We start from the raw sequence: 23,525 nt of genomic DNA, 5'->3' as shown, positions 1-23,525 counted from the left end.
CTAGCTTTTTTTTTTTGTAGTCAAAATGCTGCCTTTTCTTCTTCCTTCTGTAATTACCAAGTCTACAGTAATCACTTCCATGTAACTTTTTGTAGAAGATTGTGTCCAGACTGTTTAAGGTGAATCCGTGTATGGCACATTTGTAGACAATTTTATATTTGGGAACAGTAGTTGGATTGATTAGTATTTGTTACTTGGCTGAATAGTTCTATGTATCCCACTTATAATAGTAGGATTTTTACATCAATGAGTTTTAAAATACAGTTAGCTGTCTATGGTGTTTTTGTACCACTTGCACCAATTTACAGTTATTTTAAAGCAGTAAGGCTGTGGCCTTTGAGTGACATGTCAGAGGCTGCCCTTCCAAAAGCAATGGAGGTCAGAACACAGAAGATGACAGGGTCCTGGCACAACAATCTAATTAATATACAGCTGATTTTAATTATAGTTGAACTACTTAAATATATTTAAGTTGATTAAATGTGCTTAATACTTTTCCAATTCTGTCATATTAAGCGTTATAATTTCATGGCAAGCTTATGAAGGATCTTTGAGAGGAACACAGTGACAATATAGGGACTGCTACGTTCACCTATTTCCTTTATCTGCTTGCTCTTCAATCCAGAAAAAAAGTACTAGTTTGTTCACTTCTATTATGCATACGTGGAGTTCCAAGTAAGGTTAAAATACTTCATTTTTTTTTAATCAATGACAGCCCTGTATGACTAACTTTTCCAGACACCGCCCACAGGAATTAGAGTGTTAATACAATGTTGGGATTCTAATTATTTTAATGTTTCAAATAATTACAATCAGACAAATTATATTACATTATTCCTTAGGAAAAATGAAAATCAATGGGAAATTAAGCTGTGGAACCTATTAACATCCTAACCAAAGTGGTTTGCGCCTGGCAAAATCTTTTTTCACCAACACTGAAAATGCCTAAAGACCTTTATTAAATAATAGGGTTTGCAGTACATCTAGTAGATGGGTCTTCTATTTCCAATCTGAATTAGAACTCCAAAGTATTTGGGAAGAAAACTGTCCTTCAAAAGGAGTTCTATTTTGAACAATTAAGAGTCCTTACTAATCAAAAAGAAAAGAGGAAAGGGGGCACTGGGAGGGAATGGTTTTCCTTTTCAATTTATTTAGCATCCATGTTCAGTGCAATGCACTTTTTTACAGATAACATAGTTGAGAAGAAGAAAAGCAAGTATTGGTCTAGCAAACAGCCTTATTTTGGTTTGTATTTTAATAGAAATTTGTGTAGTTCACAGTTCAAAATTTAGAGACAAAACCAAATGGAATTATAAACCAATATATGCATTTCTCCAAATCTAGTTATGCCGTTCTTAGCTCTAAAAACCCCTACAAAATGTATATTAGGACAGAAGCACGTATGTCAAACAAAACTGCTTGCCAAAATACATATACATTAGGAAAACTGTAAAGATGTGTACATTAGGAGAAATATATACAAATATGCAAGTAGGTTTTTTTGCAACATTTAAACAAATAAAACATAAATGTACATTAAAGCAGGAAAGGATCAGACAAAGCTACAGGCAGGAGGATGAGAAAATGATAGGAAACTAATACAGCAGATCATCCAGATGGTGACATGACATGAAGGTATGTCATAAGCAGTTCATTATGTTATTTTTAGCATTTTTATTTATGAGGGGGTACAATCAAGATGCTTATGAAATCATACCCACAGAAGTGTGCAAGATTGCTACCTGTACCAGCAAAGAATTTATCTACATCTGCATTCCATGTTACAAAGCATTTGCAAAAGCAGTCAGAAGTATGAAGAGCTGCTCAGTAAATTCTTGCATTCTCATACCTAATGACAGCAATTAGCACTCAAAAACTCTTCACACGGTGCTAAACAGAATCCAAATAATTTACAATATCATTTTTGCATAAGATAACATGGGTCAGAATATAAAATCCATTTGGCCATAATCACCCATTTTAGATTGCGGCTATCAGAATTTTGCAATGACTGGACCAAACTGGGATGGCATCAGTAAACCTTGATGTAGAGTAGTGGGACAGAAGCAGCAGCAGGAGACAACAAACCTGGACACAGAGAGAGGTTATCACCTGCATGCTTGGTGGCAACATGAGCCTTCATCTCCGTCTCTTCCATGGTAACAAAATCACAGGCTGTGCAGCAAATAGAAAACATCCATTGTTCTTTATCCACATGAAGCGACATATGACTGACAAACTGGACATTCAGCTCTGTTTCAAATCCACACACATGACAACTGGAAGCAGGAGAAAGTTAGAAATATTAAAAAAAGTATGCTTTTATGGATCTTCTGTGATACAGATGAACATTCCTTTTTTTTTATTATTATTCATCCTGATCAACTCCTGGTTTTACAACCTGTTCAGCTAAAATTGCACTGGGATATTCTTTTGTCTGTTGAACTGCTTCTGAACTGACAGCCTTGCCAAGCTGATTAAGGGCAGGCACAAGGCAACAATCCCGAACATGCTATAATGATGCTAAATAATCATAAAGTTAATTAACAACTACAGGTTCCAGATGCTGCACATCACCTAACTATTTCCTTTGGGCAATAAGATGTGCTGCAGCCTTGCCAAGATGTTCAGTCAGCTACTATGTGGACAAAGGGGGAGCTCATTCTGCTCTTTACAGCAATTCCCAAGCTTTGGAAATATCCAATGTCAGCTTAAGATCTAACACAGAAAAATCTGGAATTCTTCATATAAATAAGCCAAAATGGGCGCAGGAACTTTTTCTGCCTGACTAGGCAAAAGCTTAATACACAAATAGAAATAGAGGTGAGGAACATTTGGCAATCAAGTTCTTCTCTTATAGCACTGATTTGGCTTTTAAAGCCTCATATTTCCATAATTTGGCACTCTAGTTGCAAAGGATCACAACCCTCAGCAGCCCCATTTTCACACTGGATAGAGAGAACAGGAATTGTGGTCCAGCATTTGCATGAAAGTTGAAGATGTCTGACCTAAATAATCTTGGACCAAGGAATTTTAGGAGTCATCTCATGAAAATTGTCTCTGTTCATGGGATAAGGAAAAATAGATTTCTTTCCTGCCTTTTCTCTAGAAGCACGATATAATATTTTAGAGGCAAAGTCATCCAATAAATTTCTATGATTGAGGATGGATAGATCTGGATCTGTGCATTAAGCAGTGCACCAGACTCTTTATTTGGATGACCAAATTATAAAACCCTTTCCAGAACTTTCTCTATATACTTTAATTGAATAGTGAACATAAGGCTTTCTTTAGGCTAAGTACACTTAAGTAATCTCTTTTAATTCTGTTTACTACTAGATTTTATTGTTTCATTATTTTTTAAGTTCTAATTGTATGTTTTAATTTAACTGTTGTGTGGAGCCTTGACTGAGTCTTGCTTCAAAAGATAACATGCATATACTTATACTGACATTGTTTCTACACCTGACACATTTTACAGTTTTCTGCAATTTGTCTGAACATTAACAGACCAGATACTCAATTGCCAATTCATTCAACTAACCCAGAAATGGCCACTTGGAATTGCATACTGATTAAACATTTTGGCTACAGCAGCTTGCTATTTAGATCCATTGATTTAATCATGCTACTACTTCCAATACTGAGCAGTTTGTGACTTGGGGCTTTCCAGTAAAGTACTATCCATGGTACAATTTCCAGGCTATCCACAGTTTGCATCTCAAGTGCGAACCATGGCAGACTTTCAGGCAAGACCTTGGTGCAGCAGACAAATGAGACAGTGCACTTATTCAGGACCAAGTGTTGTAGCGTATTTTAGATAACTGGAAAAGTATAGCTCATATCCTAGTTTAATTCATACGTCAAAGGGTTTTCAGAAGATCAAAAGTCAAGATTTTACCCAGTAGACACAATTATAATGTACAATAATTCACTAATAGCAAAAGTGGCTTCAGTTCCTGCTAGACCAATTCTTATGTTAACAAATTTCAGAACATTCTAAGAAATGAAGTTTGTCCTAGCATACATATATGGACATAAAGTAACTTTAGAAGTAGGTTGGAAAGCACAAATTGGCAGAGCAATATCTGCAGTAAAACTGGAAAGAAGAGAATTATATAATTTCATTTTACTTCATTTTGTTTGGGTTGTACAAAATGTGATGTACTACTCTAAAAAGGTAATTACTTTGATTTGAACCTTTTTTTTTGCAAGCCATAATAAACTCATCATTATCCTGAAATGTAAATAGTATGGTGGTTGCTCTTTTATAAGCCAAAAGCCTAAACGGAAACTGAGACCTAAGCTTGGTCTTCACCAGGATCCTCACCTGTAGTAATAAGGATGCTTCTTTCCATCATTGCCTTCAGATGTGACAGCGCTGACAATGTCTTCAGTGTCTGTACTCACCAACTTCACAGAATGCACAGTCAGATGCTGGTTCAGATTAGCACGGCACTTAGCAGCATACGGGCACAAATGGCATTTATATTTTCTCTCTTCTGGAAAGAAATATTTAAAAAACAAAACACCACCCTGAGTGGAGTTCCTTGTATGCATCTCTTGTCACATATATGAGCCTGAAGCTTCCATCATTATGGAGAGTTGCTGAACCAGGTCAGCCAAAAGGAGGGATACCTGCTCGAATTTCCTTACAAAAGTTTATACTATTTATATAAAATTTATATTTCTAAGGAGAAAAAAACCATTGGGAACTTTCACAAAAAGGTTTTTTGCACCAATCAATTTTCACACCTGCACAAAGTTGTATCTGCCCCTTGGCAGCTGAAGTGGCTCAGCTGCAAGGTGTTTGAGTAAGAAGTTACTACTTTTTAAAAAATGGTTTTTTTTTGCTGCTATCTTGTGGCTATCTAGATTTTTTGAAGCCGAATTGTGAAGCTTTCAATTAATAGAGGAGACAAGTTTAAATTGAAATTCCCTGGGCTTTCCTGGGATTTAAAAGGATTTGCTACTTTGATTTTATTAAACAAAATAAATAAACAGGTGTACTAAAACATTACTTCTTTCTGCAATTTAAAAGAGTGCAGACATGCTAAAATTGCCAAAGCAATTTTATCAAAACACTAAGTGTAAAGCAATGATCTAGAACAGTTTCTCCCAATGTGGACAATTTCCTGGACCCCCAACTACAATTCCTAACCAGAGTGACCCAAACCCAGTACATCACATTGAACCCGAGTGGGAAAGTCTACTGAAGAAGAACTTGTTTGGAATACTTCAAAGAAGCATAGCTGTACAAAACAAAATGATCATAATCTTTATTCTTATATTTCCATTTGATATTTTGTTATAGACAAATAACACTTTCTACAAGAAAAAGTATAATAGTTTAATTGGATACTATCAGTACATTTCTTCCATTCTTTTTCACCTGCAAATATAATGTTTGTTAGTTATTTGGAATATTTTCTAATAATCACTTTTCTGTATGATTACAGAAGAGTACATGAGTTTTGAATGTACAGCTACAATAGAATAATGCAATGGGGCCAGATTTTCTAATAGAAACAGAAGATTCCATATTCCATTCATCTGTGGGAGGAAATAAGCAAATACTTTTCAGTGCAGAATTGAAGACATAAAGATATTTTGATTTTATTATTGTTTACTTATTTATTAAATTTATTATTAGTGAAAATCTCTTGATGGTTTACAACAGGGGCCCCCAACCTCTGGGCTGTGGCTCATTACCAGGCCGTGGTGTATTCAGAATTGGGCCGCACGAGTGGCTGGCTGGAGCGTGTGAAGGTACAGCTCAACTTGCACCAGCAGCGGGCCAGCAGGCATTCACTCGTGCAAGGGCAGTGTTCCCTCATGCGGCCCAATTTCACCACCCAAGGCTGCCAAGTTGCAAAGGTTGGAGACTGCTGGTTTATAATAAAAGCCAAAGTTATTAAAGTTAATATTAAAAATTAAAGTCTGAGTTAAAACCAAATATATTAACAAAGAAATCAAATCATAATCAAGGTAAAATGGCAATTTAAAAATTTTTATTTATTCCCTTAGCACAGTAGGGACCATGTTCCAGAGATCTGAGGTGACTACAGAAAAAGGAACATCTTTCTGTTCTTAAGCAACTGAATTCCTAAAGATGAGGATATGACAGTCCTACCTCTTATCCCATTACTAGACAACTGATTGCGTCTATAAATGTGGTTTTCTTTAAACCTATTTTCCCTTTAGATTTGCAACTAGATGGGGACAGGCAATTTTTATTACATAAATGGATTTAATGCAGAATATTCCAGTAACTGATCCTTATTTCATGGTTCTTCCAGACAATCACAGAAAGAGAAGGATATATTTTAATGATGGCTTTAAGTAATTGCCTATGATTACTGCAATGATTCCAGTTCTATTCATTCTTACTTGCATTCAAAGAAATGTTTCTCTGAAAAAAGAACAAATTCTATCCTATCTTATTTTAGAAACAAAATATTACCTGTGTGCAGGGAGAGATGTCGGGACAACGTCTGTTGTCGGCCAAACACTTTTCCACATACATCACAAGGAAAGAGCTGGTCATTAAATTTCCAAGACGGCAACCCATTTCCAGTTTCTAGTCCTATATTCTCCGTTTCTGTTCCCCCCCACAAAAAGAAAAAAAATGTCATTCTATTATTACTAAGCCAAAGGCATTCTCAATTTTGTCTACTGTGTCTTGCTGGATATACCATTGGCAACAAAAGGAAACTGTCCCACTCTCAGTGAATATGAACCAGACTTTGCAAAACTATCAATCCTATTAAGAGTTTTTAAATAATATTTCATTATTAAAGAAATCATATTAATCTGAATCCCCTCCTTTGACAGAACACAAACTTCCCCAAGTTATAATTTTAAAAGAAAGGTAAAATATAGTTAAATGTCAGAGAGTTTGGATAAGCAGGCACATACCAGCCTATATATGCTATCTTCTGCTTTTAATCTTTTGTGAACTTCTTTCACTGATCATTTCCAAGTAGCTACATCAAACTTGGAATTTGCTTTTATTTATTAATTTTATTAATTTTATTAAGCTTATTTCTAGAGAACATCAAATTCATGTTTACAACACAACTGGTTTTGTTATGTTTTACTATTTCCAGTTATCTTCTTGCTTTTGACTATTTTACATTTTGGTAAGAAGGAATAGAAAGGAGGACAAATTTAAATTTATATGAATCCCATCCACCCTGAACTACAGAGAGAAAAGTAGCTCAAACACCCCAAGTAATCCTTTCTATTCACCTCTTGTTAGCCTAAGTAGTATGCCAATTCCATCTAGACCAAATCCAGAAGCAAATCCAAATCTGGACATTCTTTCACCCCACTTCCAATAAAAAGTACATATGATCCATTTTCATATGAGTATATGTCTAACCGTTGGTTAAAATTGCCTAAATAATTAAGCAAAATCACTTATAACAGTAATTCCTCTATCTGAATATTATCAGCCTCGTACACAGACCATTCTCACTTGCAGAAACATACAAGTACATTTAAAAATGAAAATGCATTTCAGAGGGGCAAAAATAAGGAAAAACAACAGGATAGAGATGGGCTAAGGGGGAAGGATTAGATATACAGTATTATAGAGAGAATGGATGGAAAAAAGGAATGGAATGGAAAGGGAAGGGAAGGGAAGCCCAGTTTAGACTTTATAAACAGCTTTAAAATTCAGAAGGCAGGCATTTCTTCTCAAATGATGGCTACTCTTCAAAGGTTCCCATGACTTTCAGCAACAAGGTCTTCAGTCATCTATTCTTCCTATCTTTTGGTTTGTCTTCTATACTCTGCTAATATAAGTGAGGGATCCTTGGTGCTTTCTGAGCTTGATTGTTTTGTTTCAGCTGTTTCATTACCCAAACTAGGTAACACCATCAGGGCTGTTTAGTGGCAAGCCACTAGAATATAAACTGGGAGCAAACCCTACTCCTTAGTAGCATTGATGTTGTTACCTAGTTGGGTAACGAAACATCTGCAAGAAAACAACCAAACTCAGAAAGCACTAAGGATTTTAGTGCTGGACTACAAATATTCTTCTTACAACGTCTTGTATTCCTTGCCCTGCTCTAATTTCAAGATGATTATTTGAGCGGGTGGGGGGTTGGGGGAAATCAGGATTTCCTTTCTTGAGCAGCACTGAATTCCGCTGAGACAGAGTGTTTTGGGATATGTGCATGAATGCATAAGCAGTTTGGACAGGTAATATAAGTTGTGTGTGAAGGATAAATGATATGTTCTCAAGTCTTATATAATTCCCAACAAATCCCGTAAATATAAAACTATATAAAAACATAAATAATAAGTGTCTTGAGCAGAATTTTTGTTGCTGTTCTCTCTGTTTACCAGCCTATTTCAACAACAAGCAAATCATTCCCTGAAGTGCTTCCCTTCTCAACATCAAGGCCTACACAGTTCCAAATTTAGAAAAATAATGCCTTTCCACAATAGTAATTTGCATGTTTTATCCCAATGTTGATAGGAAAAGCACTAGGAGAATTTTGCATATCCAAATAGCATCAGGCTCAGTTTTAATTTGAAGCCCTTTTCTTACAGCCCCTTTTTGTTTTCTCTATTTAATTTCCTATTGCTATTAAGACATATTTGACACCTCCCCACACAAAAAAGGTTCTCATTTCAGTTTTTGAGAAAAAATTATAAGTTTAGCCTAAATGCATATTCTTGCTCTAGAGATCTTAATGGTTCCCATTGATTCCCTCTTAATAATCCATATAGTTCCCAATAACTCCCATAATGCTTGTCAATGGCCAATATCTTGGCTTCTTTCTTTCTTTCTTTTTTTTTATAATTAATTTTTATTTCCATTTTCCAACATCATATTTATGTACAAACTATTATCTATCATTAATCATCAATCATACTGATTCAGGCCTGCCCGATTGCCACTTCCTTTCTTCACACCTCCCTCTCTACCCTCTACTACTTTCACATCCTTCATCTCCTTCACTTTACTACTTCCTCTCCTCCTTCTCCACTCCTCCCTTCTTACCCTATCTAACCTTCTTATTCCCCTCCTCCTTCTCTACTCTTTCCTACCTACTTTCTTCCCTCCTTCTACTTCTCTCTCCTTTTCTTTCTGAAATGGCAATCGAGCATCTCCAATATCATTTTAAATTTTATTTTCATATCTTCAAAAATTACTATACATTAATAATCAATCCATGTATCATTTTCCCCCCCTTTCCCCCCCCCAGACTTCCCAGAGCAAATACCGGGTATTATGACCAACAATCACAAGCTAAAGTATACAAAATAAACATAACCTCCCACCTTTAAAAATTTAAAACTTTAGATCCCCTCACAATAAAAATAAAGAGATTAAAGAGAATAAAGGCTTCTTTCTGAGGCCAGCACTGAGTAGAGAATTATAGAATTGAAAGGGTTCTTTTATGCCAATGAGTCCAATCCCCTGATCAATGCAGAAATCAAAATTAATTGTATGTACAATTTAAATATTTAATGTAAGGCACCTATTTTTTCTTTTTGGTGAAAAAAAGGTTTAACCAGATATCAGCCTGCCTAAGTTATGACAAGTAGAATTATTTCTTGACTAGTCAACGTGTTTCATGAAAATGTTTTACTAGACAATGTAAGGCTATTTCAGCTATAAAACTGGCTGGACTTGAACATAAACTGTTATTATATTCTAATATATATAAATGCAAAATTTTTTGCTATTTTTGGTTTGATTCACAATTATCAGTGTTCTATGCTAAAAGGTGTGAATATTATACAAGTTTGATAGTTTTGTTAGGATATTAAAAGATTAACTCATCAAAGATTAATTCATCCAAGTATTATTTTTCAAGGGCTTGTTTATCATCCTTTTTTCCTGTCTTTATACAATTTTTGAGTTTATAATCAGCTAATAACTGAGTTGTTTCAAATGGTCAAGTGTAAAAGTTAATACTGCATATAAATTCATACTATTGATGTAGGTTCATCCTACTGATATCTAGTCATACTTAATGCTATCTTCCTTGGTAAGAAACAAATTTTCCTGTTAAACTAGAAAGTAAATATAATGGTCAAAATCGTATATGAACTTACTGAATTCCAGATTTTTGCATTCTTTTTACTTTACTTTTTTTCTTTTTACTGGAGAAAAAAAGCTAATTCAAAATCGGAAGCTTTTTTGTCCCCATATATTTTGTGTGACTAATGGAGAAACAACATTAAAAGGTCTGGAAGTTGAGTCATGGCAACTGGACCTATTTTCTTGTTGGTTTGAAACATTTTGCTCCTTATCTAGGGAAGTTGGTTAGGGGAATCCGAGTAGTAGACAGGTTGTTGGAACGTACCAACTCCCAAAATTCTTAGAGGTAGCTTTGCTGGTAAACCTGTGAAGTGGTCTTAATTTTACTGGGGACTGATGAGAGAGCAGCGTAAGAAATGCCTACTGATCAATTGCATTGGGATTTTTTATTTAAATTAATAGAGAAAATGCAATTTAGAGATTGTTTTCTTAGAATAATTAAAGCGATTTATGGAGAGCAAACAGCTCAGATTATAATAAATGGTAGTTTGACAGAAGTTATTAAGATTGCGAAAGGAACGAGACAGGGATGTCCCTTATCACCACTATTGTTTGTTTTGACTCTGGAACCATTATTAGATAAAATACGAGAATTAACGAAAATAGAGGGAATTAAAATTAGACAATATGAGTACAAAGTTAGAGCTTTTGCAGACGATGTAGTGGTTACTTTAACAAATCCTATAAATTCAAGTAGATCTTTGTTGGAAGCAATTGATAAATATGGAAAGGTATCAGGATTTAAAATAAATCAGAATAAAACAAAAGTGATAATCAAAAATATGTCTATACAACAGAAACAAAAACTAGAGGAAATAACAGGATTTGAGGTGGTAAAAAAGGTTAAATACTTAGGGGTTTATATTAGCTCATCGAACAAGAAACTTTATAAGAATAATTATGACTTGCTATGGCAAAAAGTTCAGAATGATATGAGTGTCTGGAAAAAATTGCAGTTGTCGCTATTGGGGAGGATTGCGGCTATTAAAATGAATGTGTTACCTAGATTTTTGTTTCTGTTCCAGATGATACCAATAATTAAGAAAGATAAAAATTTGGAGGATTGGCAGATTGGGATTAATAAATTTATATGGCAGGGTAAAAAGGCGAGGGTTAAAATGAAAATAATACAGGACTCACGGGAAAGAGGTGGCTTAAAAATGCCTAATTTTAAACTATATTATGAAGCAGTAGCCCTTTCAGTAATAAGTGACTGGTTTAATTTAACGGAAGAAAGAATTTTGAATATAGAAGGTTATGACTTGTTATATGGATGGCATGCGTATTTATTTTATGAAAAAAAAGTGGATAGGGCTTTTAAGAATCATGTGTTGAGAAGTGCTCTTTTGCGGGTCTGGAAAAAATATTCTTATAAATTAGATTACAAGATTCCTATATGGGCGAGCCCCAGACATGCAATAGAGAATATAAATATAGAACAGAAACAGGAAATGATTACTTATAAAGAACTTTTGTATGCTGAAGGAGGTAGATTGCAATTAAAATCATTACAGGTATTAAAATGAAGAAGGAGGAATTATACTTGGTTTCAATATGGGCAAATAAGTGCTAGATGGAAAGAAGATCAAAAAATTGGTATAATGCAAAGGGAGGAAAATTTAATAAAGCAAATTAGAAATCAGACCCAGGAGCATATAAAGAGATTGTATAATGTGTTGCTTGAAATAGATTCGGAAAAGGATTTGGTAAAGGACTGTATGATAAAATGGGCACAGAATATTCAGGAACCAATAATGTTGGAAACATGGGAGAAAATCTGGGTTAGAAATGTTAAGTTTACACAAGCACAGAATTTAAGGGAAAATTTTTATAAGATGTTTTATAGATGGCACTTAGATCCCAAAAAATTATCACGTATGTATCCTAATATCCAAGTGAAATGTTGGAGGTGTGATTGTGATGATGCTACATATTTTCATATTTGGTGGACTTGCAAGAAAATTAAGGCCTTTTGGATAAGAATTTGGTGGATTATTCAAAATGTACTGAAGAAGAAGATAAAGTTCCTGCCACAATTTTTCCTTTTGGGAATTATAACGGATTGTACAGGGATTGAGACTAAATTGATTCTGAATTTAATAACAGCAGCAAGACTGTTGATTGGACAATACTGGAAGAAGAAGAGGTACCTACAATAGAAGAATGGATATTGAAAGTCATTAATTTGGCTGAGATGGCTAAAATCTCAGCTTTTTAAAAGACAATACGCAGGAAAGATATTTAATTGAATGGAAAAATGGATTGATTATCTACAAAACAGATATCAGATTAAGAAATATCAGATTGCCTTTGAATAATTAGGAAGTATTATTTTATGTAATGGGAGGGGTTGGGAGATGAAAAGATTTGGATGAGGTTAATTGGATTAGAAGGAAAATTTTAGTCTATGTTTGGTTTATGTATAACAATACCTTGTGATTGACCCGGGAAGCCGGGGGGGGGGGGGGAAGGGAGGGGGGAGGGGGTTTTCTGGGAGGGAGGGGGAAAAAAGGGGGAAAAATGTTTTTGTTTTTTAAAACTTTTTCAATAAAAAAAAAAAAGAAATGCCTACTGGATTCCTCCTAACCAACTTGCACAGTCTGAAGAAACTACTTGGTTAAGCAGCAAAACATTTCAACAATTTGCCATGACTCAGCTTCCAGACAATTCTGCCTGGATGACTCGCAAACTTCATTGACAACATTGAAAGATAGTAGCTGAATAGCATTTTGGATAGAAAAATAGTGTATTTTTATAAAAATATGTGTTTGTGAAAAACACATTCAAAAGTTGGGATTCTTTGCAAACAAATAAGAAGAGAGAGTTCTAAAAAGAATTAACCTTAATAGAGGCACTGTATGTCCTAGGCCAGAAGTGGGGAATGATGGACCCTTTATGACTTGTGGACTTCAACTCCCAGAATTCCTAAGCCAGCATGACTCAGGAATTCTGGGAGTTGAAGTCCACAAGGGCCATGGTTCCCCCACCCCGTCCTAGGCCTATATCACTAGTCACATTTAAAGCCAAATACAGCCTATCAAACATACTGTATATATTGCCATTCTGCTTGGTAATTTCTAACTCTGCTACTATTTTATTAGGACAAACAAAATGATCAAGTATCTAGTGCACTACAATAACATGTATTACTGTATAGGAAGTATACAGACATATTATAAATACTTCAACTAAGTGTGATTAGATATATCTGTCTATATATCTCCCCTATATTATAATAATGAGACCACAAACAATTGTTATCCATATGAAACCAAGTTTCAGCAATCCCAGCATTCTGTTTCACTTGCATGCATGTCTGACCTACTGGGAAATGCTCTTTTTTCTATAAAGCCACAGCAATCTGGATAGATTATCAGTCAAAGAAAATACTGTGTAAGCGAATTATTGTGATTAATTCAAGCAAGACCTGAAAGCTAGCTTAACTGAGCAACAAACAGCTATTCAGTCATTATCACAGGCTATTTATTATAAGCCCCATCTCTCAGAAAAGCCATGATTCATATAGCACTTGAAACAACAAAAGCTTGCCACTTGACGGGTATCCTCTGGGTGCTACCATTATCTGCTATTTGTCTTATAATAATACAAATTATCCTTAATGTGTGATTAATCATGCATCTTCCAAATTAGCCCTTCTGCAAAGTTTAAAAGGCAGATAGAAAGAAATAGCTGAAGTATGTATAAAGCATTTAACTACCCTGAAATCAATTGTGAACCATTCTTTCAATTATTAGTTTTGAGTTCAAGAGGATGGTCATTTGACTTGACAGCAACAACATAAGTTTTAGCAGAGCTTTTTGAGTACTTGCTCAAAAAGGCTTCAGACAGAAAAATATGGTAAATATAGGAAAATGTCAAGTATAAGACAGTCCCAACAAAAGCTTTATGCTGGTATGTACAGATTATGGAATATTCAGGGTATAATGCATTGGTGTAATATGTGGAAATTTGCCCATTGAAATATCAAATTATGGTTTGCCTTCTTTCCCAGTGGTTGTTTTCCACTGAGTATTGATGGCAGGGGAGAGATTATGACTATTTGAGATTAGTTTGAAATTTGCAGGCCTTCTTGAACTCATAGATACTACTAAAAGAGTAGGTGGCAGTCATTCCCAATTAGGTACCTTGTAGGCTGCAACAACCATAAAAGCCTTTTCTTGTTTGGGAGGGAATAATGGGAATTGTATTTAAAACTCCTGGAAGTTACCAAGCCCAGAACAGAATAAACTAAACAAATCCATCCTATTAGTTTCAAGGATCACAAGATCTCTTTTATTAATAGCTGATTTTAGTGGATTTAATACATGCTGTTTTCAGACAGAAATGAGACTAAAATTAATCATGCTGCTGTTCTTCTAGAGTCAGAGGATTTAAGTTAGTTATGATTAACCTGTCCTATTTATAAAGATGCAATGAAAGCATTCCTAACTTAACTTGGATCTGAACTCCTGTCTTTGAATAAGGATATGAGATAACTGGGGTCAGTTGCTTCAAAAGAAGATGTCATAAAATAGTTCAATAGCTTCTACTGCCATTTAATATAGTTCCTGCTTGCCAAATTGACAAATGCAAGAAAGCACTGTTTTAAAAGCCTTCCCAATCTGGTACAAAGAAAGAAAGTCAATGTTCTACTTCTGCTAGAAAATCATATATATTTCATATCACTATGAAACAGAAACCTACTTCTCAGAAACCAAAGAAATAGGAAGAACTGTAATTATCTGGATTTACTGGAGAAGTAAAGAGAGAGGAAAGAAATAACTTATCCAGGATAGTGATAATTTAGTTTAGAGATATAGGAACATGAAAGTAAGACAGATTTTTGAAATGAGATTCTAAGTTGTACTGGGCAAAGAAACTCAACTGTTAGGCAAAGATTCAATTTGATGACAGATCTAAGCTCAAAGCAAGGTATTACCATCAATAACCTTATTATACCTGTAAAAGCCCAGTGATCATAGATATTATCACCATGCCTGTTCAGTTGGAAGAAATCAATTATTTGTTTTTTAAAGTGAGGTCAAATGAACTAATGCTTTACCATAGGATCAGAAATGTCACTAAATCCTTGGAATAAAATGTTGTTATAGCTACCAATTCTGGAAAAATGCAGGTATCATTATATACAGTATATAAAAGAAGAAGCCACTTCTTAATTATAGCAAAACTTTAAAAAGCAAAGGCAATGTTTACATCTGACTTAGTATTTTCAAATTTCGTTGATGCGGATTTCAGTGCCTTAAAATTCAGAATGCATTCATAAACCTTCCATCATTCTTGGCCTCTACAAAGCTATACCTTGCAGTACTGTACTTATGTCAACACTTTTCTCCTTTCAGTGTCGTATTAGCGAATTGTATTAGCAATGTTGCATTAGTAAGTTGTGGTTGTTGTTACTGCCACATCACATATATGACTAGACAGCTTACAAAAAATAATTACATTAAATAGAAAATAAAACGCATGGCAGCTGGCCATCATTCAAACAATTATCAACCCAGCCTCAGGATAAAGACTTTGTTATCCAGTTTTCAAGGCCTTATGGAAGATTGACAGGGCCAAACCAATTTTAGGGGGATGATGTTCCAAAAGGTGTGCACCAGGGTAGAAATGGCTCTCCTTCTAAGCTTGGCAGGTGACACTCCTTAGCCAACAATACTCAGAACATGTCCCTTCTGTCTGTCAGATCGGTAGGCTAGGTAAAGGTAATGGTGGAAGGACGGTCCCATAAGAAATCCCTGAATGGCTTTTTAAAGTGACAATTAGCTCCTTGAATTGCACGTGGAAGCACACTAGAAGACAAAGTTAATCTCTCTCCGATTGCAATGGGAAGTTACGATTTGCCTCTTCTATCTTCATTTGAGGGGAAATTCTCCAGTGAGGAATAACTGTTCGGCTAAACAGGGATATGACCATTCAGGATAAACTTGCAACTTAGCCTGTTTCTTATATCCCATTTAAGTCTATCTCTATTATTTGATTCAAACTACAAAGTATTTTAATTGAACACAGCAAAATGCTTCTAGATATTTTCCACATATTCAATGTAATTTTTGAATAAGACTTTTTGATCATGATTTGAGTGATCAAGTGTTATCCTGACATATTAAGTATTTCCATAGTGTTTGTATGTGTGAGATATGTGTGTGTGTGTAATATATATCATTTTAGTCTTTTCATGTAATATCAAATTGATTACATAAAATGCTTTCTAGATATATAACACACATTAAAGTTACTGAAAAACTTTATTGCAATCATTAATCAGTACAAATTATTAAAGCTATTTTCAAGAAGAGCTTCTCTTCTTCCAACTGTCTGTGTGCTTCTAATGCTCTGTTCTAATGAGTCTTGGCAATTTTAGGCAGGATGCCAGCCTTTTTATTCTATACATTGGAAGAAATCCAGCTGGGTTCAGTGAAGCCTTCAACTTGTGTACTTCCCTCCTCAGAGTGAAGAGGAAACAGGAAACTTTTGCTTCTGTTTTCAACTGATTGAATTACTTCTGAATTTTATAAGTGGCTGATTGATGTCAAGTAATAAAATAGCCCAATCCAGAAAGCATAGTTAAAGCTCTACTGTTAAAGTGACAATAATTAAAAACCAGCCACAAACTGTCTATATTCAGACGTGATGCGAAACTGAAGTAGGTTAAAAATCCAAGCAAACATTTTAAATCTTGTCATGGCTTTACAAGAGGAGGAGAGTAGAAAGAATTTTAAAAGGCTATTCCAGTATTTTTCTAATTTTGTGTCAGTTTATGTGAAACTGGCACAAAGTTAGGACCCACACATACACAAACAAACAAACAAACAAACAAACCTCAGAGCAATAGTTTCCCTGTTTCCAATTATTCTGTCATGATATTATTATTATTATTATTATTATTATTATTATTATTATTATTATTATTATTATTATTATTATTATTATTATTATTTACTAGATTTTTATACCGCCCTTCTCCCGAAGGACTCAGGGCGGTGTACAGCCAATATAAAACAATAACAATGTACAATTAAAACAGAAAATAAAAAAACTTATTCTATAATTGGCCAAAATTTAAAATGTTTAAACTTAAAAACCCTTAAAATTCATATAAATTACAACCCCTGTTAACATTAATATTTAAAATTAAAATTAAAAATTAAGAATTTAAAAAGTTTAAGCCAGTCCCACTCTTGGGTGCAAAGAAATTATTATAGGGCCCATTACAACCTATGTATAGCAAGGGGTACTAGAAATCTTTTCAGGGAATGCAAACATAATCTTTCAATTTCAAGCCAGTTTCACAATGCTCACAATAAAACACTTGATTTTTCTTTTGATTTTTTAAATGAACAACAATCTTAATTTTTCTAATCAGTGGGGGGAAAAAGGATTTTACGTAAAAGGCATTTGATGAAGTGAGTTGCAACTCACAAAAGCTTATGCCTTTGAATATAATCTGTTAGTTGGAAAAGTGCCACCAGATTTCTGATTGTTTTGCCATGATGGCTCTCTTCCTACATAGTTAATCTCACAAGCCTTGTTTTTTGGTTTTGAGCACAGATTTTTTAATATATATATAAAAACTGCCACCAACTGTGAAAATGCTTCAGATTCAAAAGCAAAAAAAGGCTTCCAAAGACCCAGGAACATACATGACATGTGTTTGCAATTCCTTAAACAAAATGTGTTTTAAAGGTCACCATCTTAAGTATTGCATCTGAGTGTTTGTGTCAGTGCAAATGGAAACACACCGTCATCTTTTCTGCTGCTAGAGAAGTAGCTGCTTCTAATCACAAACTGTGTACAGAGGCAGCATTTAATGCTAACCTAGGATTCTTTTCTCCTTTGGCTAAACATAAAGTACCTCAGCACAAATTATCAATATGCTTGGGTTGCAATATCCACCCTAGAAAGTAAGAGTCATCTTTTTGATTTCCAAATCCACGGATCATTTCTGGTAGCTGTTAAGAATTCAATCATATGTCCAAGGCTTTCCAGCTAATATAAAATTGTAGTGAAGTTTCTGCTGACCTTTATATTTCAAAGTGAATCTGTACCTTTCCCCCCTTATTTGATTTTTCTTAATATCTTTTGAGTCTTCATTATGTTTAATTCTTTTGTCTGCTTTCACTGAAATGGGAGCACGTGCTCGATGTCTGACAGCGATCACGTGCTCCGGCCCCTTAGTCCCTACCCGTTCCTCAGGCGGCCATGATCCTCAGAGCCTGGATCTTCGGTTGATGTTATGTAATGCCCGGTCCGTGGCAAATAAAGCCCCCTTGATTTGTGATCTTATTCAGGGGGAGTCCGCGGACCTTATGGGCATTACGGAGACCTGGTTGGGGCCAGAGGGGGGAGTTCCCCTCGTTGAACTGTGCCCCCCAGGTTTCCGAGCATTCCATCAGCCGAGGGTCCAGGGTAGGGGTGGAGGGGTGGCGGTTGTCATTAGGGAAGATCTAGAGCCGAGGGAGGCCACTGTTCCTCAGATTGCCGGCTGTGAATCCCTCTATGTGCGGTGGGGCCATAGGAATCAGTTGGGCTTGTTGATCACGTACCTGGCTCCTTGCTACGTGACCACAGCCCTGCCCGAGCTGCTGGAGTTATTTGCCACTGTGGCAGTTGAGACCCCAGACTGATAGTTATGGGGATTTCAACTGCCATCAGCTGGCTTATCATCGACTGCAGCTCGGGAGTTCAAACTTCCATGACGGCCTTGGACCTGATTCGAGTAAATGATGGCCCCACGCACATGGGGAGGCACGCTGGATCTGATTTATATCTCTGGTCAGTGGTTAAATGATCTGATACTAGGCGATTTAGTAACAGAACCAATGTCATGGTCAGATCATTTCTCCTTCACCTGGACTTCGAACCGCCACCCACCATCGCAGGGAGACGGAACCTACACGCTGGTTCCGTCCCAGGCGCCTGATGGACCCTGAGAGGTTCCTGGCGGAGCTTGGGCCATTCCTGAGGATCTGGCCCACGGCACGACTGAGGAACTAGTTGTGGCCTGGGAACAGACGCGGCTGGGGCCTTGGACCGTGTCGTGCCTTTGCGACCTCTGACCCGGCGCAGATCTCGTCCGGCCCCTTGGTTCTCCGAGGGGCTGAGGAGATGAAACGCCGGAGAAGACGCCTAAAGAGCACTTGGAGGTCCAGTCATTCGAAGCTGATCGGACACTAGTTGGGTCCTATTCTAGGACCTACCTAGTGGCAATGAGGAGGCGAGGCGTTCCTCGCCTCCACCCTCATTGCGTCGGCAGATAACCGCCCGGCCGCCCTGTTTGGTGACCCGTTCCTCCTTCATCAGGAGGTGCGGGATGACCCGTTACAGGGGCGTGCCGAGGAGTTTAGTGGTTATCTATACGACAAAATCGCTCAGCTCGGGATGGTCTGGACCGAAATTGGGATGATCAAGCGAGGGAGAGGAGGCACGTCTTGTTGAGTCTGTTTGGGATGAATTTGACCCTGTGGCTCCGAGGGCGTGGACAGGTTGTTGGGGAGGCTCCGCGCCACTACATGTTTACTGGATCCGTGTCCTTCCTGGCTGGTGCTGGCCACTCAGGAGGTGACACGAGGCTGGCTCAGAGGATTATAAATGCTTCTTTGTTGGAAGGGTTTTCCTGCCGCCTTGAAAGAGGCGGTGGTGAGACCCCTCCTTAAAAGCCTCTTTGGACCCGGCTATTTTGGGAAATTATCGGCCAGTCTCCAACCTTCGCTTTGTTGCGAAGGTTGTAGAAATGCTGTGGCGTCAGCTACCCCAATACCTGGAAGAATCCGTCTATCTAGACCCGTTCCAGTCCGGCTTCCGACCCGGTTACAGCACGGAGACAGCTTTGGTCGCATTGGTGGATGATCTCTGGAGGGCCAGGGACAGGGGTTATTCCTCTGCCCTGGTCCTATTAGACCTCTCAGCGGCTTTTGATACCATCGACCATGGTATCTTGCTGCGCCGGCTGGGGGGATTGGGAGTGGGAGGCACCGTTTATCGGTGGTTCTCCTCCTATCTCTCCGACCGGTCGCAGACGGTGTTGACAGAGGGGCAGAGGTCGACCGCGAGGGCCCTCACTTGTGGGGTGCCGCAGGGGTCGATTCTCTCGCCCCTTCTGTTCAACATCTACATGAAGCCGTTGGGTGAGATCATCAGTGGCTTTGGGGTGAAGTACCATCAGTACGCTGATGATACTCAGCTGTACTTCTCCACCCCAGGTCACCCCAATGAAGTTGTTGAAGTGCTGTCCCGATGTTTGGAAGCCGTACGGGTCTGGATGGGGAGAAACAGGCTCAAGCTCAATCCCTCCAAGACGGAGTGGCTGTGGATGCCGGCATCTCGATTCAGGAGGCGAGTTATTGGCCCCAAAGGATAGGGTGTGCAACTTAGGTGTCCTCCTGGATGAGCGGCTGTCGTTTGAAGATCATTTGACGGCCGTCTCCAGGGGGGCCTTCCACCAGGTCCGCCTGGTTCAGCAGTTGCGCCCCTTCCTTGATCGGGATGCCTTGTGCACAGTCACTCACGCACTCGTTACCTCTCGCTTGGATTATTGTAATGCTCTCTACATGGGGCTCCCCTTGAGGTGCACTCGAAGGCTTCAGTTAGTCCAGAATGCAGCTGCGCGGGTGATAGAGGGAGCGTCACGTAGCTCCCATGTAACACCGCTCCTGCGCAGACTGCACTGGCTACCTGTGGCTTTTCGGGTGCACTTTAAGGTTTTGGTTATGACCTTTAAAGCGCTCCATGGCTTAGGGCCTGGGTACTTACGGGACCGCCTGCTGTTACCACATGCCTCCCACCGACCCGTACGCTCTCACAGAGGGCCTTCTCAGGGTGCCGTCCCCCAAGCATTGTCGGCTGGCGGCCCCCAGGGGAAGGTCCTTCTCTGTGGGGGCTCCCACACTCTGGAACGAGCTTCCCCCGGGTTTACGCCAAATACCTGACCTTCGGACCTTTCGCCGCGAACTGAAGACACATCTTTTTATTCGCGCAGGGCTGGGTTAACTTTTATGGATTTTATAGTTATTATTAATTTTAAACGGGGTCTTAGTTTTTATATATTTTTAAATTTTTAGGCAAATTATAATAAGTTTTTTAATTTACATTTTATATATAGTGTTTTGTTTGTTTTTATTTGCCTGTACACCGCCCTGAGTCCTTCGGGAGAAGGGCGGTATAAAAATCAAATAAATGAAAATGAAAAAATGAATTTATTTAGTGTTCCTGGGGGATCCCACTTCATCATCATTATATTTATAAAAATATAATGTATTTTTTTAGGTGCATAGGAATACAAGATATCCATTCTTTTCTCAACCACTATGGACTGTTTGCCTATTTAGTTTGTATTATTTACCAGTAGTCTGACAGAATCTGATTGGGCTCTCAGTAGTTTTTTTATTATCCTGGTATTTTATTTTTCACAAAGGAAATCCTGGATCTATTACCAAGAAATGCATGTTTTAATTCCAAAGGATTCCAATGTCAGGTTGTTTTTCTATTCATTTGAAAATGTTTATTTTATTTTATTTACATCTTTTAATCTGTTCCAATCCAATCAACCCTGAGCAAAATATGATTCCTCAATTCAATAACCGAGGTTAAAAACTAAGTATTTCTCCGGCGAAACCAGTCTATCAGGGCAACCTGGTCTATCCAAATATGGGACGGAGTATACTGCTTCCACTTTCCCCTTATGTTAAAAACATACAAGATATAATGACTGTATGTAGCCAGGACAGTAAAGTTCTTCTTGTTACAGATTATGGAAATTTCAGCTCAGTAATTCTAGTAGAAACCAGGTTGAGAAAGTTTGGCCCAAAGGTCTGGCAATCAGAGATAAAAACAAACCATGATAAAGTTACATTAACATTTAAAAATTAAAGTTATTGTTAAATTGAATTTTAACAGTGCCTCTCCCAATGATTCCTTCAACAAAATCCCTCAAATTTACAAGATACCATTGAACTCACAGGCCAGATCATCCCAACCAGTTCAGTCCTTGTTGTCTGACACCTACTCAAGTAAACTTGCTTCTTTGCCATTAAGTATTCTTATTTTTCCAGAATATTCCAGAAAATCTAAGTCAGAGCTAAACTAAGCTAGAAATGGTGGCAGAATTACTTTTAGCACAGGCAGCTTCTTTCTTGCGATCATATAATGTCAGTATGTTTGGCATTTTATTACTATTGGCACTGTCATATTCCTCCATGATATCCTCAAGATGCTGCCTCATGGATTGAAAGAATACTTCCCACTTGGTTTGTAAGTGCTTCGTTTACTTTCTTTTCAAGATAAATGTCAGTGCTACTGTTAAGGATCTTTTTACAGTATTACAACTAAAACTATAATTTTTCTTACTGTTGGTCATGAGTGAAATGTTTTCAAAGGTGCTGGACACTTTTAATATTATCCACAGTTCTAATGTAAATTTATTTTATGAAAATCAAGTTCTATCAAATTGCTTGGTGAAAATGTCAACTAAACATGTTGCCATAAACTACAGCACTGAGTCCTCTCACTTGACTTTCCTGGATAGCAGGGACTGCTAAAAAAAATCTGGGCTTTTCTCTGCTCTAATTATGAAATAAGAAGTTTGTCCTGTTATCAAGTGACAACTTTTAAAGAGCAAAAAAAAATTAATGGACAATTTTTATAACAAAATGTTCGAAATACTAGAGATCAGTATTGGAGAACAAGAAACGAGCCAAATAAATATAGAACTAAAATTGTGGAGCCTGTTGTACTAGTTAATGTCTACACTTCAAAAAAACAAAAATGAAATATGATTTTTGTGAATGAAATATGATTTTGTGATTTTTTAAAATCAATCTTGTTATATTGTGGGTTCAAATGCTGGCAAGGTGTAAGCAGGACTTTGGATAGAAGGTAATTTACTTTATTAACCTTAACATAGCTAACAGCAGTGACAAATACAAAGGAACAAAAACTCTCTCCCTCTCTGTTGACAGCCCTTTTATACCGGCTGTCAACTGGCTTAGCCAATAAACACAGAGAAGTACTATCCTCGTTCTCCACTAGGGGAACGGACGGGGGTGGGGTGGGGAAGAACTACAAATCTAACATAAATATAAAAGTTACTAGATAGCCATATTTAGTATGGCTATATTGTGCTGTGTTCAGGTCATGCAGCACCTGTTAACAACTCTTTAAAGCAAATGTATCTTTTCCTGGAATTATACAGTTGCATTTATAGCTATGGAACAATCTGTGGTAATATGTATTTAATTTAATAAGATGTTAAAAGATGCTACATTTATGTTCACACATGCTCTAAAATATGTTTAAATTCAAGACTGATCTAAAACTATAAAGCAACTAGATGGGTCAGGGTCATCTAAGCATATCCTAAATATGTATGAAAGATCATGTCTCACCCCTCCCAATTAATACATCTTATGCTTATTTTGTATAATTAACAATCTGGGCTGTTCCC

At 37.1% G+C, this 23,525-nt stretch overlaps 1 protein-coding gene across 4 annotated transcripts in view; it reads right to left on the bottom strand.

The window, feature by feature from the left end:
* The window catches only part of ZNF827 (zinc finger protein 827), a 147,602-nt gene that overhangs the window by 8,017 nt on the left and 116,060 nt on the right, over window positions 1-23,525 (bottom strand). For 3 of the 4 annotated variants that reach the window (XM_058192656.1, XM_058192653.1, XM_058192654.1), the window contains exons 9-11: window positions 6,464-6,601; window positions 4,331-4,502; window positions 2,113-2,279 (exon numbers count right to left, since the gene is read on the bottom strand). In XM_058192656.1, the coding sequence (XP_058048639.1) occupies window positions 2,113-2,279; window positions 4,331-4,502; window positions 6,464-6,601 (477 nt within the window). The remainder of the gene's footprint in view (window positions 1-2,112; window positions 2,280-4,330; window positions 4,503-6,463; window positions 6,602-23,525) is intronic. The other variant, XM_058192655.1, reaches the window with a different exon arrangement.

Source organism: Ahaetulla prasina, chromosome 8, assembly GCF_028640845.1.
Source record: "Ahaetulla prasina isolate Xishuangbanna chromosome 8, ASM2864084v1, whole genome shotgun sequence".
Taxonomy (NCBI): domain Eukaryota; kingdom Metazoa; phylum Chordata; class Lepidosauria; order Squamata; family Colubridae; genus Ahaetulla; species Ahaetulla prasina.
Note: the sequence above shows the minus strand (reverse complement) of the source record. Positions and strands in the feature narration are given on the sequence as shown.